Raw genomic sequence first — 17,583 nt, forward strand, 5'->3', positions numbered from 1 at the left:
TCTGATGCTGGCTGGCTGGGGCAGAGGGTGCTGCGTTCTGCAGGCCCCCAGGGGGACATGGTGAGGCAGCTGGCTGGTCAGTCACTCGCCTGAGAGCCAGCAGGGAAAGGAGCTGGATGGAGTGGGAAGGTCAGGCTGCTCCAGCTGACGGGGAGCACATTAACCTTTCAACAACAGCAGGAAGCCCGCACGGCTCCAAAACACAGTCATCAAAGGCCGGCAAGCTGCTCGGCCAACGCTGGTCCAACGCTGCCTCTGGGAGGGCGGTGAGAGCAGCGGCTCATGGGGAGGCCGACTGGAGAGAGGAGAGAGGAGAGAGGAGAGAGGGGAAGGCCCTGTGCCCAGAGTTAGCAGCTGGACGGGCTCCTCGCTCCAGCTGGCTCTGCAAGTCTGTAAAGTGAAATGGCCCAGGACCTGTCTGGGAGGAATTTACTGGGAAAGATGGAGGGCTGGGAGGTGCTGGCCTGAAAGGCTTGTAAAGCACAGAAAGGAGGCTCCAGGGCTTTGGCGAATTTTCTCCACTAAAAGATTCAAACAAAACAAAAAATAATTGTGGTGTCACAATTTAAATAAACTTCCACCAAAAGCAGCTAAGTAGTTTGGTTTTAAACAAAATGAAACAAACAAAACAAAAACACCAACCCCAATCTATCTACTGGCATTAAAACCCTGAGCCATACAAGTTTCTGCGGCTGGTCCTGCACTTGTGAAAGGCACAGAGGCGAGTGACGTAGCTAAACACAGTGACACCAGTGCGTTAAGAAATATATGTGGTGCAGTAAATTGCATCTTTCCTGAATTTCCTTTTTCCTGTAAAATATGTTATTTATTGCCTTTGGGTTTCTTTTATGTTCAGTTCAATTTCCCAGATGGGACCAGTGAGAATGGTGACTACACACGTACAAGATTTAAAAAGTGGGAGGGGCAAGACTGTAGATTATTTTCCCATGTAGCCAAATTAGACATTTTAACAGAACTGACTGTCAATTAACTAATAATCAGCACATTCAGTACAGGACAGCTCGTGCTTAATTAATTAATTAATTTTTAAAATAAAATATGACTTTATTGATTTCAGAGAGAGGAAAGGAGAGGGAGAGAGAGAGATAGAAACATCAATGATGAGAGAGTCATTGATCGAGCCCGCAACCCGGGCATGTGCCCTGACTGGGAATCGAACCTTGATCGCCTGGATCCTAGGTCGACGCTCAACCGCTGAGCCACGCCCGGCCGGGCAGCACATGCTTAATTTAATCTGAGTAGTTATTCAAGAAGGTCAAGAAAGTGTAATTCTACTCCAAAAATACAGTTTTTTAAAAAGGAGTAAGACAACAGCGACAAAGGTTGAGAACTATGCTAATTACAAAATAGTTTTATTTCTCTTAATTTCAACTTGGAGATGTCTTGTTATTGGATACAATAAAATTTTTGGCTGCATTAAAAGCTAAATGAAGAACAAACATTAGACACACAATGTTCTTGGTCTAGAAATGGCAGTGACCGGGTGTTCAAAAGGAGTATGACGTAATGACAAAGACTTTCAATAAAAGTAACAGAGTTCTGTTGTTTAAATGCTTCACCTCCAGCGACTTCATTAACTTAAGTCTGTGAGGATGAGTCCAGAAGCAGGGGACCACCGTGGGGATGACTGTGTCAAAGCAGGCATCTAAAGTATGGTCCTAATTGTTAGTCACACCTCCTACGGGGTTCCCCCCCGGCCTGATTCCTGGAGCCAGTTACCCTGGGCGGTGTGGACGATTAGCTCATAGACCCCTGGCTACAGGAGCAGGGCAGGGATGGTGGGTTTCCCCACCACAGGAGATGAGGGTCACTTGTGAGAGGTCGTCTACAGTAGCAGAGAAGGAAGGAAGGACTCTCAGGGCCAGAACTCCAGCACCTCAAACCCCAGAGAGAGAATCCCTTCCCAGTCTAGACATACGGGAAAGGGAACCATCTGGGAGTCTGGCATATCAGGATGTGCAGAGGTGTACAGTGTGTTTTTGTCTGTTTTTTTACTTTTTATCGTGGTTTCATATATATATATATATATATATATATTTCACCATTTTCACCATTTTTCAATGGTACAAGTGAGTGGCATTAAGTACATTCACACTATCATCTTTTTTAAAAAGGTCAAACCCTGTAAGTCCGCCCCCCACCGGCTCGAGTCACCCCATCTGTTTTCTGAAGGTTCGTGGCAACTGTGGGCTTTGATCCCAGGGTTAAAACTTACTTTCCCCCAGGACGCCTCCTGCCGCTGCTCCCTGCCAGACATCAGGCCCGCATCAGGCCTTGGGCATCCCCAAACCCACTAAGTCATCTTAAAGGGCAATTAGTGGCTTCATACAACTTACTTATTTACTCAAAAAAGACTGTAACCGTTCCTTCCAGGCTGTACTGTTCTATTGTGTAAAATACAAGTTTGGGACCTTTTAAAATGTGTGTTATTTACCTGACAGAACGTAATGGCTTCTCAGGAGCTACTCAGTTTTATTGTGGAAATTAGTGCTGGGGGTTTTAAAAGTTGATTTTTAGACCTGATAGCCTGCATTTGCTCATGACATTAATGCGGTCTATTAAGCTAACAGCCACCAAAGGGTGGTGAGGAACTTAGGTGGCCTCTCCCGAAGGGGCTGCGAGGCCGAGGGGTCCGCCTTTGTGAACGTGGCCGGGTCTGTTGGCCGTTAGAAGACATGCTGCCGTTCAGTGTTTCTCTCTTCTCACGGCCCCCAAAAGATCTCGACCTGAGATCCCCATGTTATCTGAGAGTTTCCACTGGCATTTGAAATATGATTATTTACTTCGAAATAATAAAATGAAAACAGTTCTTTGGCGATCAGCTGGACAAGGTGTGAGGAAGTGCCCCAGGCTGGCTTTCCCAGGAGTGAAACATGAAGGGGACTTGGGAGGGAGGCTGCAGCCGCCCCGCAGGCTTGCGTGAGCCCCCGAGGCCCTGGCGCGGGCTCCAGGGGAGAAGGGGCGAGAGGAGAACATCCTGCGAAGTAGGGATGGAACCAGCAATAGGTAGGGATAGCCCTTGGGGTAGGTTGATACTACTTTTCTATAAGGTCGGTGTAAAAACGTGCCCTGTACGGTTAGTTGTTCATGGTTTCGCATCTGAAATCCACACGAATATCTTTTTCTTTTGTTTTTTCAGCCACTGGGTAGGACTTAAAAAGTATGTGTCTCATGGTATCTTGGGGAGTGGCTTTTCCTAGTGGCGCAGCAGGGTAATAACTAGATTAGCAGAGCCCTTCTACTTGTCACCCCATGTGACCCGTCCATAAACCTAACGGGGGGATACTCTTGTCCTGTTTTTGCAGCTGAGGAAGTTCAGACTCAGACGGGTGACTCCTTTGCCCAAAGCAGATTCCACCCCAGGTTTAAGGATGCAAACCCGTGCTTGCTTCGTGATGCCCAGGCCGGAGTTGGTCTTTCCCTCCTCACCAGGACAGCAGAGACGGGTGGCACAATCTGGATTCCTGGTCTTTCTCGTTGGAAAGGCCTTTGGTAGTTCGTTACTGAGCAGCCGCTTTGTACACAGCGCTACCTAAAGGTCATGGCGTGGATCCTGCTCCCTACGCGGTTGTTGAGAACAGACACAAGTACGTAAAGGACGCAGAGGGGCAGAAGCACGCCTGGGTCAGCAATGACATGAGGTGCTGGCGGAATAGGAGATGTGGGAGTCGGTAAGTTGGTCATTTAAGGTTTGTGTGGAAGACGAGGCTTGGGCCGCGCTTGGAGGAAGCACGTGGAGCTGAAGGCAAACTCCACGCCTGCCTTGCCTGGAGGCTGCCGAGAGCTGGCTCCCAGACACCTGTCCCTAAGGTGCCACGCCTGCGAGTAGGGCCTGCTGTTCCTTGCTTATCTCCGCAGCCTTGCCCTGCTCAGGCAGAGAAGGCTGGCCCTTCCCTTCTCCATCCTGGGAGACCCGTCCTGATGCCACTCGTCCTTCACACGTCACCTCAAAGGCTGCCGCCCCTCCCCTTCCTCTGTGCTGAGAGTACTTTTGCATTACACCTGCACCCGGCCAGTGACACTCATTTCTTATTAATTTATGGGGGAAGGGGTGTTAGTGAAGCAGCTAAGAGCGTTGTCTAGAGCCAGACAGACCATTTTGGAGGCTTTGGGTGTTATGTAGCTCTGGAAACCAGATTCACTAGGATTTTAGGGAGAGTATTTAGAGAATGATATGAAATGTCATTGCAAATGTCATCTCTCAGGCCCTAATGCGGAATTTCTCTTTCCTAGGTGAGAGCACCGTGTGAGGATTAGAGGGCGTCATGTATGCCAACTGCTCAGCGTGGTCCCTACACATGGCTGCTGGACTGAGACTCACAACTCGGTGTACACGTCCACGATTAATAAACCGTGGCTATGGGGACATCTGCGTGTCCTCGACCGCCGTCTGCTCCTGCAGAGTGGGCTCCGTGGGTAAGGAACTTTTGTGTCTTCCATGGAGACCAGCATGATGTCTCACCCAGCGGGGGAGCTCAGAGCTGAACATGCATCAGATGAATGAAGGACAGAAAGAAGCACGAATAATTGGTGGAGATAAGATGGGGGCACTTTAAGCCCTTGGACAGTGTGATGCATGAGGAGGGCAGGGGCCGGAGGCCATGGCCTTCACTCCCTCTTTGTGCAGAATGCTCTCTGTGGCATCAGGTTCTGATTTCTAATTTAATCCCCTCTAATTGCACAGGGCCATTTCAATTTTTTGAAGTTTTTCTGAGAATTTCTTACCTACATTTGAACTGAATTTTTTTTTAATTAAATATATTTTTATTGATTTCAGAGAGAGGAAGGGAGAGGGGGAGACACAGAAACATCAATGATGAGAGTCACTGATTGGCTGCCTCCTACAAGCCCCCTACTGGGGATCGAGCCCACAACCTGGGCATGTGCCCTGACCAGGAATCGAACCGTGATCTCCTGGGTCATAGGTCGATGCTCAACCGCTGAGCCAAGCCAGCCAGGCTAGACTGTATTTTTAATTGAATTTATTGGGGTGAAATTGGTTAACAAAATTATACAGGTTTCGAGTGCACAATCCTACTACATATCATCTGTACACTGTATTGTGTGTTCACCACCCCAAGTCAAGTCTCTGTCCATCACTATTTATCCCCCTATACCCTTCTCCCCCTCTCCTTGGAGCAATCACCACTCTTGTCTGAAAAAAAGATTTTTTCTTTTCTTTTTTGCTCAATCCCTCCACCCCCCCAACTAACCCCCAAAACTCACCCCTCCCCAATAGCTGTCTGCCTGCTTTCTATCTATGAGTCTGTCTCTATTCTGCTTGTTAGCTCATTTTGTTCATTAGATTCCACATATGAGTGAGATCATATGGTCCTTGTCTTTCTCTGACTGGCTTATTTCACTTGGCAGAATGCTCTCCAGGTCTATCCATGCTGTCGCAAATGGTAAGATTGCCTTCTTTTTTTACGGCCGAGTAATATTCCATTGTGTAAATGTACCACCGCTTTTTTATCTACTCATCTACTGATGGGCACTTGGGCTGCTTCCAAATCTTGGCTATTGTAAGTAATGCTGCAATGAACATAGAGGTGCATATGTTCTTACAAATCAGTGTTTTGGGTTTCTTTGGATAAATTCCCAGATAAATGGATAAATTCTCTGGGTCACTAGGCAGTTCCATTTTTAATTTTGTGAGGAAACTCCATACTGCTTTCCACAGTGGCTGCACCAGTCTGCATTCCCACCAGCAGTGCACAAGGGTTCCCTTTTCCCCACATCCTCGCCAGCACTTGTTGTTTGTGGATTATTGATGGCAGCCATTCTGACATCAATGTGTGTGTGTGGCAGTTAATAGTGTTTCTCAATTCTATCACATCTTATATGCAGGGACCCTGCTTGAACCCTTAGTGATGAGCCCCTGACCGTCGACTCTGCCTCCTGAGGTGTCCTGCTTGCTGCAGCAGGGAACAGTCAGTTTCAGGAAAGTGTTTTCTATTAAAAGCCTAAAGTTGCCCGACCAGGCGTGGCTCAGCAGTTGAGCGTCGACCTAGGATCCAGGTGATTGGGGTTCGATTCCCGGTCAGGGCACATGCCGGGGTTGCGGGCTGCAGCCGATCAATGACTCTCATCATTGATGTTTATATCTCTCTAACCCTCTGAAATCTCTCTATCCCTCTGAAATCAATAAAGATATATTAAAAAAAAAAAAAAGCCTAAAGTTGCTGTCATTTAAGCACAAAACCTTCATTCATGTGTTCACTGTTCTCTTTCATTCATCAAATAACTTATTGTGTCTCCTAAGTGCCAGGAACTGTGCTAGGTGCTAGGGATGCAAAGATTACCTTAGTTACGAATGAAATGTTTACGATTATTAGAATTATTAGTAGAAACAAAGAAAGCTTTAGCGCACACCAAGTAAATTCTTTGTCAGAATATACGTAGCATGAGTCACCTGGCCCTGACCCCACCAAGCTGCTTTGCTGCTGAGGGAGGGAGGAAGAGAGAGTTATCCTCATTGTGAGTCAGAGGACCTGGAGCCTAGTCCCAGCCCTGCCACTTGCTGCCTTGTGACCTTGGGTGGGTCTCATCACCTTCTGAGGCTCAGTCTTCGTGTCTGTAAAGTGAGTCCTTCCTATCTCACAGGGGGGTGTCAGTGTGACAGTGCCCATGAGCTCCAAAGCTCTGTGAAGAGTTACTGACACTGTCTACCAGAACTCCATTATTGAGTCCCTTGCACTGCAGAGACTGGAGACTGCCGTGAGTCTCCAGGGTTGACACATTCCCTCCAGTGTGCCTGTGGGCATCTTCCAGGCTCAAAATTTAGAACTTTCTTAAAAGTCCTCCCCGGCTTGCTTTGAGGACTCTTCCAGTCCTGCTCTCGGATGCAGAACAGACTCACGGGGAGGTAAGACCTCTTCATTTTATGCCATTCCTCACTTAGTTAATTTCATTATATTCTCCCTAACGGGAAGAGGACATTCGGTGGGTGAGATTTATTTGAGAAAGCAAAACCGAGGGCAGCAAATGCACACGCCAGCAGCCCTCCCGACGGTGAGGCCCGGGGGAGGCGCGCGGCCACTCCTGCTCACCCCCGCAGCCCACGCCGTGCCCGCTGAGCGCACAGGACGCGCTCCATAAATACTTGTGGCATAAATGAATAAATCAGTGGCAGTTCAATATAAATGGATCCTGGACCTGAAATACTGCCAGATGGGCTGACAGGGCGCAGTCTGGTGATGCATCTCCGAGGCTATAAAAACGCAGCCCTTTCTGCAGTCGCAGGCTGACATTTCAGAAGGTGATTACATGCACGATTTACCCACACGGCCGTGCGTGCCCTCCAACTGCCATCGCTTCAACAACTGTTTTCACGTTGCCTTTCTGGTTCATTCCTTTTTTTTTTTTTTTTTTTAAGTCAAGCACAATTTTCCCCCAGCTCCTCATATTTCTAGCTGAATGTGATTTATTCATATGAAATTAGGCTCCATTTTTATAAAGCCCAGGTCACTGCAAACGATGCTGAGGTTTCGCAGCAAACATGACTCCTGATGGGCTGCATGAAGCACCTCTGCTCGCTGCAGGTCTGCTCGCTGCAGGTCTGCTCGCTGCAGGCCTGCCTGAGACGGACGGGGCGCCCGGGATGATTAACGCCGACTCCTCGCGTGTCCGCATATCTTGCCCAGATTTCAAGACGGACCTCGCGCTTCCCTAAGAACGCACAGCTGCTCGGCCTGATAAATCACAGGATCCTCTTTTTGATCACAGCCATCTACTATTTACTACTTAGGAAGGGAAGTCAATCACATCCAGAGGACTTCATATGCTGCACACACGTCCTTCCTCCCCTCCGGCACTTTGCATATTTTCCACTTTCCCGCTATGTGTGCTTTCCCAGGGCAGTGCGTCTACCCCAGGCACACTGGATCAGTAAGCCTCAGGCCCATTTATCCCTGCCCACTGCCTCCCTCTACCCCACCCAACACAAAAATCCACAAGAAAATACACCTGAGAGGCACATTATAAGAGGTAGAAAACATAGTGTTTTTGTGCAAGTTGAGGTTTTCTTATAATTGGCTTGTTTGCCATATTGAGAACTGTGCCCACTCTTCCTGCCCTGGTCTCCTGACGTTTTTCATTATTTGGGGCATCACTGGGCCTCTGGCATGCCAGCTGACACTCGATGGCATAAAACAGATGAAACACTCTACAGTCGATGGCAGAAAGGAATGAAAACCAGGCCATCCCACCTACACGTGACCTTTCCCATCACTGCTGGGTGGCATGAGTGAGTTGGGCTGCAGCCAGATGTGCCTGGCCTCTGCGATCCCTCGCAGACATGACACAGTGGCTGTTTTGACTGAACCATAAATTAAGGCTATTGCTCAGGCAAAACCAAGCAAGGCCAAAGGTTTTCTTTGAACACAGATAATTTTTAAACTTAGGTAATGAAATATGTCATAGTTTTAATTTATCAAGGTTGTGTTTTGATCATGAAACTTTAAAGCACACAGTCTTAACTACCAGAGAGTGGACTTCTAGAAATCCTATTTAAACCAGGAAACTAGAGAAGTGAAAAGACAGACAAGATTGGCCTTCGGAAGACATTTGGGTAGTCTCTCCCCTCTGATACCTCATGGGGATGAGCTTTTTATTGGTCCTTACAAAGGAGAGAAATGCCACCCTTTGCATTATAACAGGTCTCATGGGGTCCAGTCTCCACGCCTCGGAGGCAGGCTTTCTGCCAGGAGGCAGGAAACGGTAACAGGCTTCCTACACCTTAAACTCACATCCCTCAAACCCAAGTCCACCAAATCCTATTTCACCATCAAGCTCCACATCTTGAAACAAAACAGCTCTAACTCCTATATCAAATGTCCTTGTGTCCCCCAGGTGCTCCAGGCGGTTGCACGGCTAACTGGAAGCGAGATGGGCCCACGGCTGGGCACACCAGCGGACACTGAGACAAAGGCCTGTGCTGCTACGACCTGAGCCAACCTGGGCTACTCTGTTCAACTCCAGACTTGAGAACTCAGGACCCCCCATTAAGAAGAAAAATGAAAGTGCTGCCTATGGAATTTGACATCAAGAGATGGTTAACAGGCTGAAAAATAATAGTTTAGAAACTAGAACAGTTTGTGTAAATGAACGTATACTAGAGGAGTACCAGGCTACAGGTAACCAGGGACATTGGGGTTGGCTCTCTACCCTGGGAAGGTCAGAACTTGGGGCGCATTTTTACTCAGTTCCATTCCCACCCTGAGGCGGTTCCTCTGATAGACAGTCTGTTGGGCTAAGTCATGCAGTGGTCTGACCAGGAGTCACACCGATCATTGTCTAAAAAACACTGGTTTAAGTTAGCATTCTCTAACTTAAGAAGCTAGAAAATATGAATTCACTTAGTTCAGTAGGTGTTTTAAGTCCTTATTTTGAAGGAAGGTTTCAGATTGTATCTCCACATGATTACAGGTGCTTCTCGCTTAGGGAAATGACTCGTGTGGCCTGAACAGTGGAAGACAGAACAGGAAAAGCACAGAGGAGGTAGCTTCAGACAACTGCATTGCTAGAATACTGACGAATGAGCCCAGTTCCCCCGTTTTTGAACAGAAAACTTACATTTAAGGGGGAAATGCTCTACTCCATGTGAAGACAGAGAAATTCACAAGAAGAGGAACTACAACGGGAGCCCCTGGAATGGGCTGTTTTCTTCTCACAGTATTCTGCACTTAGCCATATAATCCACAGGGGCTGAGGTGCTAACTTACTAGTTGATTAACTATTGGGCTCAACCAGGGAGGAGTTGGAGAGAGTATCAGGACAAAGTCAAAGGGATTGCGTTGCTCATCATGAAAACCCACACACCTTTTCCACCAAGGAGAGGGTCATGCGTTTTTGAGAAGAAACCTCAGAATGAATCTGTCCCAGTTTCTGATTTCTGATTGTATTTTGGAACCAGGTTTTCAAAGGGAGTCCACACATCCCTAAAAGGTTATGATTCCTTCTACCAGAGGTCATAACAACATTTTGCATCTATATATGTAGCTTTATTGAAATATAATTTATATACCATAAAGTTTACCCTTTTAAAGTATGTGATTCAGTGATTTTTAGCATATTTACAAGGTTGTGAAACCATCACCACAACCTAATTTTACAACATCTTCAAAACCCCAAAAAGAAACCTTGTAACCACTGGCAATGGCATAATGTTGTGAACTGAGGGCTTTCTCTTGTTTCTCAGTGCATTTTGTTGAAGGAATCACTTATTTAAGAGGCCAAAGGGAAATAAGGAATTAATGTGTCAGATTTTAAATGTTTGGACCCAGAGTCTCTCTTCCTCCTACCAAAAGACTCAGAAGCACCGGTGTCATCAGATTCTGTGAGATCCCAGAAGGAATTCCAGAAGCTACGGGCAGCCCCTCTGAGAGCACACGAGCCTGCGTGGTTGTCACGGGCAGGCTTTTCAACTGACGTAAACATACTCGGGTTCGGCCTGCCATCGTGGAGACACTGCTTCCACCTGTGCACGCAGATGATTTGCCCAAGTGACAGGTTTTCCCTTGGAGCAGCTGAACTGATCGTGTTTACACAGTCAATTATTGCTCATTCCACAAAAAAAGAAGGGAAGGAAGAGAGGGTGTTGATAGTCTGCTGGGTAACACTAAGGTGCCCACCAGCCAGCCGGGGGGAACATCGCCAGCTGCTTCTGATACAGCAAGAACCTCAAATGTGGAGAGAAACAGGGACTTCATCTTTACCTCCTGATAATCCTTTAAGACACACACATAACCTTAGCAAGCAAAAAATATAAAAAACCAACCACAATAAAAAAGGGCCTGATCTGCTCTAGAAAGTAACTATAGCTCCCTGTTCAACTATTTTTATACAGCAAAGCGGGACGTGAAACACAGGTTGAGTGTGTCAGTTGATTAAGTTTACAGATCTCATTCAACAATACAAGTCAGAAAAAAACAGCCAAAGCGTGGAGTGAAAAGTCAGGCACTCGGCACCATGAATTGGGTGACATGCATAAAGTATTTCAGGAGAGAATCTCATCAAAAGACAGATAGCTCCCGGGGAAATGATATGGAAAAAGTCTGAAGAAAACATCTCAAAATAAATGAAGTACTTATTGCTGAAAAATGAGCTCAGATCTCAACCAATTCCAAAGTTCAGAATTTACTGCGCCGTTCAGGCCCTTTCCTCTGGTTCCTTGTCTCTTGTTTCACTAACAACAAGGGACTCTCCACACTTTCTGTGAAATACAACAAGGCGATTTTTGCAGTAATAAAGCCACACGGGCATGACAAATCCAAGCATGCAAAACGTTTAACACCCCGGTTCCCAGATACTTGAGGGACAAAATCCGATTATGAATTATATGCCACAATAAATAGGGCTCAATGTTTCATAAAGCAATTTATAGTTCATAAAAATGACAAAACATACCTGTCAGACAGAGCGTGGAGAGCGGTTCTCTGGGCTGCCTGGTGGAAGAAAGGGCAGAGATGTTTATTTAATATTCTGACATTTAAATTATGTGCTCAATCAACACTTAAAAAACCCCGTGTCACACACATTTTTTCCATGTGGCCAAATATTAAACTACTAGTAACACAGTAAGAGCTCTGTCATGTTATGAAATGAACACTCCTGAAGAGCTGAAGCCCTTGCAGTGCCCACCTGCCACCAGGGGGCGAGCTTGGGGAGGAGGGAAGCGCTGGGTTGGAGAGGCTGGGCAGGTTAGAGGACACACATCCCATCTGGAATCAGAGTATTTCATTTGCACTCCCTGAATCACTTTACTGTTGCTTTATTCTGTTTTCCTGTAAGAAAAAAAAGATCTGTTCTGGTTCCTTTATAGCATCTCTCTCAATGAAGGTGAAAGTTTTGACTCAGTTTTCAGATTTTATTGAAAAAAAACACTACAATTGCAAACTGGAACACAGGCTGGAAATGCGATGATGTTATGAGATTACAGATTTTTTTTTAGGCAATGATTTTGTGGCAACTTTTAATTTTCTATTTATTATTTATTTATTTATTTATCAAAATATGTCTTTATTGGTTTCAAAGAGAGGAAGGGAGAGGGGGAGAGAGAGAAACATCAATGATGAGAGAGTCATGGATCGGCTGCCTCCTGCACGCCCCCTGCTGGGGATGGAGCCTGCAACCCGGGCATGTGCCCTGACGGGGAATCAAACTTTGATCTCCTGGGTCCTAGGTCGACGCTCAACCGCTGAGCCATGCCCGCGAGGCTTGTGGCAATTTTTAAAGGCCTCATTAGAGATTCACAATGAAATATCTGTGCACACAGTGATAGGATTTGGGGATATGCCTTGAAATAACAGAGTTGGAGGGAAGGGAGAGTGGGTGGGCATGTAACTGAAACAATGTCCTTGGGTTGGTAACTGCTGAAACTAGATGAGCACACGAGGGATTATTATGTTAGTCTGGATTTTTTATGTCTTTGAAATGCTCCATGAAACAAGAAATAAAAGAAAAAAGAAACAAAAAGGCCTCCAGTTCTCCCTCAGATTTTCCCAGTTTTGCATTCACTTGCCGCCTGTCTGCCTAGTCTGGCTTCTGTCCGCGCCTCTGTGGCTGAGCTCCGAGGCTTCGGGGGGCAGAGGGCATACCCGTTCTACGTCTCCAAAGTCATTCCTGGGGGGGGACCACAGCATGGCGTGCCTGTGAGACCAAGGCTTACCCGGGGGCGCCAAGAAATAAAAAGTGTACACGGCCCATTTTCACCTTGTACATGACACATGGCAAGTTTACTGTTTACCAGAGACCCCAAAATGTTTCCCGTGCTATTGCTCACTCCATGTGGATAGCAGACAAAACAGACTCTTCAGATGAGAAAAACATGACCCAGGAGAAGAACCACGACCCCTGTCACAGAACTGAAGTCCACCGTTGGCGATGAACGCATGTCTTGGGTCACTCAGTCAGTCCATCACTTGCTGAATTCCCACCACATGGAGACCACAGCAGTAGGCTCCCGGAGGGATACAAGCAAAAGAAGGACAAGTAGTCATTGTCCTAGAGAAGCTCCATTCCCTAGTCAGGAAGTCTGAACAGAGGTCCAGGGATGACTTGAAGACACTTAGGAATTAACATGCAAGTAACCAGATGAGGGAGGTGTGGATCTGAGTGATAACTCATGGTGGTGGACCATCCGCTCCTCAATCAGGGCAGGTGCTCAGTACACGTCCGATGAGTAAATGTTAAGTAAATGATCAATTAGGGAATCCTTCCCACTAATATTTGAGCAAAACTTTAAAGACAAACAGGGATGTGTTCAGGAGAAGGAGGCATTGGTCATACTGGACTGCAAGGCCTCTAGCAGTGGTTCTCAACTGGGGCACCCCTTCCCCAAACCCCAAGGGTGTCTGGAATTGAGTAGGGGTATTTCTGTGTATTAATAGTGAGGGGGATCACTACTGGCAATTAATGCCTGGGGCCAGGGATGCTACAGCCTTTCAAAAGATCAAAAAGGTCCCTATACAGGAAGAGCAGTTCCCTTAGAATGACAGGAGTGTTTCGTGGAGAAACACTGCAGCCAAGAAATGAAAGAAATCTGACAGAAGTGACATAGGGAACATTAGCTTCTGGGCCTGGCAAAAGGAACTGAAACTTAATTAATAACAGGAACTTCAGTAATTCCCACAAGGGACATAACCACACTGATTGAGGAAAAGGCATAAAATCTGTTGAATTGAGCACTGAAAGTCTCCCATTCTGGGAGAGGTTTCACCATTCGTGTATGTTATGTCAAGTAGTCTCAGATTCCAAACTGCGCTTTCTGCCCTGAATGGTATGATGGGGGAGCTAGCCAGCCAATGTCCAGGCTACTGTGGGCAATCTATGGGGTTACCACCCCTCCTTCTTCCCTGGAGTCCAGTGAATTAAGGCCCCAATGCCCTGGCATTCCAGTGCCACATAATTAGTTCAGGAGGGAAAAAAAATATCTACAGAGCTCGCTTTTGATCAGGACACCTCAGGGAGTAGAATGGGTGTGTGTGTGTGAAAACCTAGGGTGCCTTGGAGAGCAGGAGCCCCTCTCATAGCTCCTCTCACTCCCTTCTCTCTGCTCTCCTGGGGGCCAGGCTAGGAGCGCACACAAAGAGCACTCCCCGGGTGAAGGGCAGCCTTCCCTCCTCCCAGGTTCCTCTTCTAAAGGGCCCTCTTATCACTCAGAAGGTGGCTTTCACTTTTGGCAGCTACACATGAAAAGAAATTAACTCCCTACTCCTGACTCTGTTTGGCTAAATATACAAAAAAGTATTTTGAACTCCCCTAAGAAAAGATGGCTTGCATCATTAGTTCAGTCTCAGCATCATCTCTGCAGGGAGGCACTGGAGACCGACTCTTCCTGGAGTAACCGAAACCATAAGAGATGTGACCGGGAGGTCAACCAACATCTCTAACATGGCATTTGAATTTCCCCCAGCTGGGCTGTCAATATTTTAAAAGTCTATTGACTTTTTTCTCTCCTGCCTCCAAATACTTCCCGCTGACTTTTGTGATAAGGAAACAGTGCTTGTTGATGTGCAGCTTATAAGAAAGTTATTTAAAACACAAAAGCAAAAACAAACACAAAATAAGAAACTCAGCTGCTGGGCCATCACTGGAGTGGTGTGTCCCAGGTGGTGCACCTGCCGAGGACAACCGTGCAGGGCGGCCGCCGGCCGAGTCCTCTGATATAAGCCGAGCTGGAGCCTGGAGCAGGGGCCCCTTTCCTTTAGCAGGTGGACGTAATACTGGCACCAGAGGTCTCTCGAGCTTAGATATCGGGCATCCCACCAGTCACTCAACCGTGACCTTCTGTGGGCCTCACTCCCCATCCCTCTGTGTGACACCCTCCCACACACTCAACACTGAGCCCCGCAGACCGCCTGCACCACGATTTATAAGGCCCGATTTTTATTGCGCTATTTAATTTGCAGTTATTTTACATCATTAAAAACTTTACAGAGGATGGCTCACCACCTATCAAGAAAGGCGATGAAGCTATGTTAAAGTTTTAAATAATAACTTTAAAAAAGCTTTATAACATTAAATTAAAATTGCATGTCATATACCAAAGCAAAGACCGCCAATTTTTTTTTTTTTTTTTTTACTGCTCTTCTTTTAAATGTACTTTGGCTTTTGGACACTATTTTCTTTTACTGTTGGAAAATAATAAAATAAATAAACACTGAAACTAAATCGCAGAGAAAAAATTACTTAGGTGACTCATAATTGAAGCCTGAAAAACGACTCAGCGTAAACTAGATGAATTGCTCAATTTCCCTCTTGGAAGGCTGTGTGTTACGGCAACCATATTTCTCCCTTCCTAAATCATCATCTCCTCTAGTAACTTTCCTCTCATCCAGTTCGCAGCAAAATAGGTGGAGAGGGTTAGGGAATGCTTCACTGGTCTTCCTGAGCTCGTTACTCATTCACGAAGGACTCCGAAGCGTAAGCCTAGGAGACGACAAGTTTTCTGCCAGAAACCATCATTTTGCAAGGTCTCTTCAAGAGATGACATCTTTTCTCTGTCTTTATTACAGCAAGCGTGGTGCTTGGGAACATAAGCAATAGAAATTCAGGTTTCAGTGTATGCTAAATAAATTACTAGTCACAATCTATTACCGAAGGAAAATCAAAGAAGAAATCAAGTGCCGTTGTTGTATCTGGGCCGAGCGTGGGACAAGTTCTCGGGTACTGGGGTGGGGAGGAGAGCAGAGGGGAGAGGCTGGGACTCAGAGGGGTGCCAGGATGACCCGGTTTCTTTCCCACTTGACAGAAACAGAACTAAGATGTGAACAGCTCCGTAATTCAACCTGAAGTACCTATTAGGTGCAGGTAACAGGCTTGGTTGGGGGGAGAAAAACACAGAGAAAGCCCTCACCATGCTGTACGCGGGGTCTAGAGGTGAGTCGGGCATAGAAAGTTACACACACACGAACATTCTAGATTGCCAGGGCTGTGACAAGAGGGGACGCTGCTGTGCAACAGGGGGCCTCCCGTGGAATGAGTGGCCGAGGAAGGCTCACTAAGTAGGGGGTGATTAAGCCGATGAAGAACCTCAAGGAGGTCACTGTGGGGGAACTCAGTGAGTGGTGGGGGCAGTGGCAGGTCCCAAGGGCCTTGGAGGTCAAGTTACGGGTTTTGGGTGCTCTCCGCTGGGTAGTAAGAAATCACTGAATGATTTACATTAGGGGGAGCTAAGTAAAGGATGGGTGGGACCTGTCTGTCCATATTCTGATGAATCTATAATTTTTAAAAAAGAGTACAGAGCGAGGCAATATGATTTACATTCTTCAGACCCCACTCTGCCTTCTGGGTGCTGAATGGATCTGGGCAGGAAGGGACAATGTTTAAGGTCGTTGCATTAATCCAGGCAGGAGACGCGCAAGGCAGCTCTGGAGATGAGAGAGTCTGTGTTATATTCTGGAGGCAGAATTCAGGAAGTTGGCGATAGATCGGACGTGGCAGGCCAGGGCTAGTGACAGGAATGAGTGCCAGGTCCCGGCCTGACCCCTGGTAGGGATGGAGAGCTACTGATCCTGACCGGGAAGGGCAGAATGGGCGCAGGGACACGGGCGAGGGCAGAGTGGGATTTTGAGTGTGTGAAGCTCAAGTTGCCTTCAGGATGTTCAGGCGGAGGTGCTGAGCAGATATCTGGATACGTGAGATGGCAGCTGTCACATGCCAATGAGGTACAAAACATCGATATGCTGTTGACAAATTACAGGCATAAAAAGGAGACATATGGCTTAATGTTCGGGGCCTACATTTTGCTTCCATTTGAAGAGAACAGGGTTAAGGTCCAGCTGGCCAGACAGAACACGTCTGTCCGTCCATTCCACATGGAGGCAACCTCCGTGTCTGCTTTGTCATTATTCTGACAATAAAGGTGGCATCTCTGTAGCGGGGATCGGAATCATTTTGCTCCACCCGCTGGAAGACGGCACCCACACTCGACTGCCTGAGTAAATGCCATCACGGCTCATTTCAGGTCATCTGTGTTGCGCTGTTCTGACGCACGCTGTGAAACTGAGGTCGAATCCCGTATCTTCGTAGGAATTCTGTCCGGTAAGGCCTTACTTTTTTCTTGCGATTCCCCTTAAGTTGAAACTGGTAGTTATTAATTTACTTCACTGTTTAATTTCCTTCTACATCTATTAAGACATTTTGTTTCATTACCTGAACTTTCATGCTGTTGCTTTTCATCTGAGTCTGGGTTATCGACGAGTCTTTGAACATTTTATGTTGTGGTCTCCCGTTGGGTGTTCGCCAACCCATTTAGTAATATTTGCAAGACAGGAAAGAATCTAGAATCTCGCTCTCTGTTTTTCCTCTGTAATAGTAAGTACCTAGCATTTTCAGATGCCTAGAAATGCTGTCCAGGAAGCATTCTGTTCAGTAGACTTTGACCTCATTCTGTTCTCTACAGGGGTCAGGTAGAGTCAGGATGACTGACAATATACATCATCCAAACTGGAACATTTTTTGACAGTGAGGGGGGATGCTAACCAGCTCGGAGTTGGGGACAATAGGAGAGAGCCGCGCTTTTCTGAGCACAGTGGGCTGTATGGCTGCTGGAATAAAGGA

The 17,583-nt window shown here is 46.8% G+C and overlaps 1 protein-coding gene across 1 annotated transcript in view; it reads right to left on the reverse strand.

Moving 5' to 3' along the window:
* The window catches only part of AFF3 (ALF transcription elongation factor 3), a 478,488-nt gene that overhangs the window by 75,157 nt on the left and 385,748 nt on the right, over positions 1-17,583 (reverse strand). The window contains exon 10 of the mRNA XM_087823693.1: positions 11,428-11,465. Coding sequence (XP_087679819.1) covers positions 11,428-11,465 — 38 coding nt within the window. The remainder of the gene's footprint in view (positions 1-11,427; positions 11,466-17,583) is intronic.

The sequence above is a fragment of the Miniopterus natalensis genome, chromosome 13 (genome assembly GCF_054644295.1).
Source record: "Miniopterus natalensis isolate mMinNat1 chromosome 13, mMinNat1.hap1, whole genome shotgun sequence".
NCBI lineage: Eukaryota > Metazoa > Chordata > Mammalia > Chiroptera > Miniopteridae > Miniopterus > Miniopterus natalensis.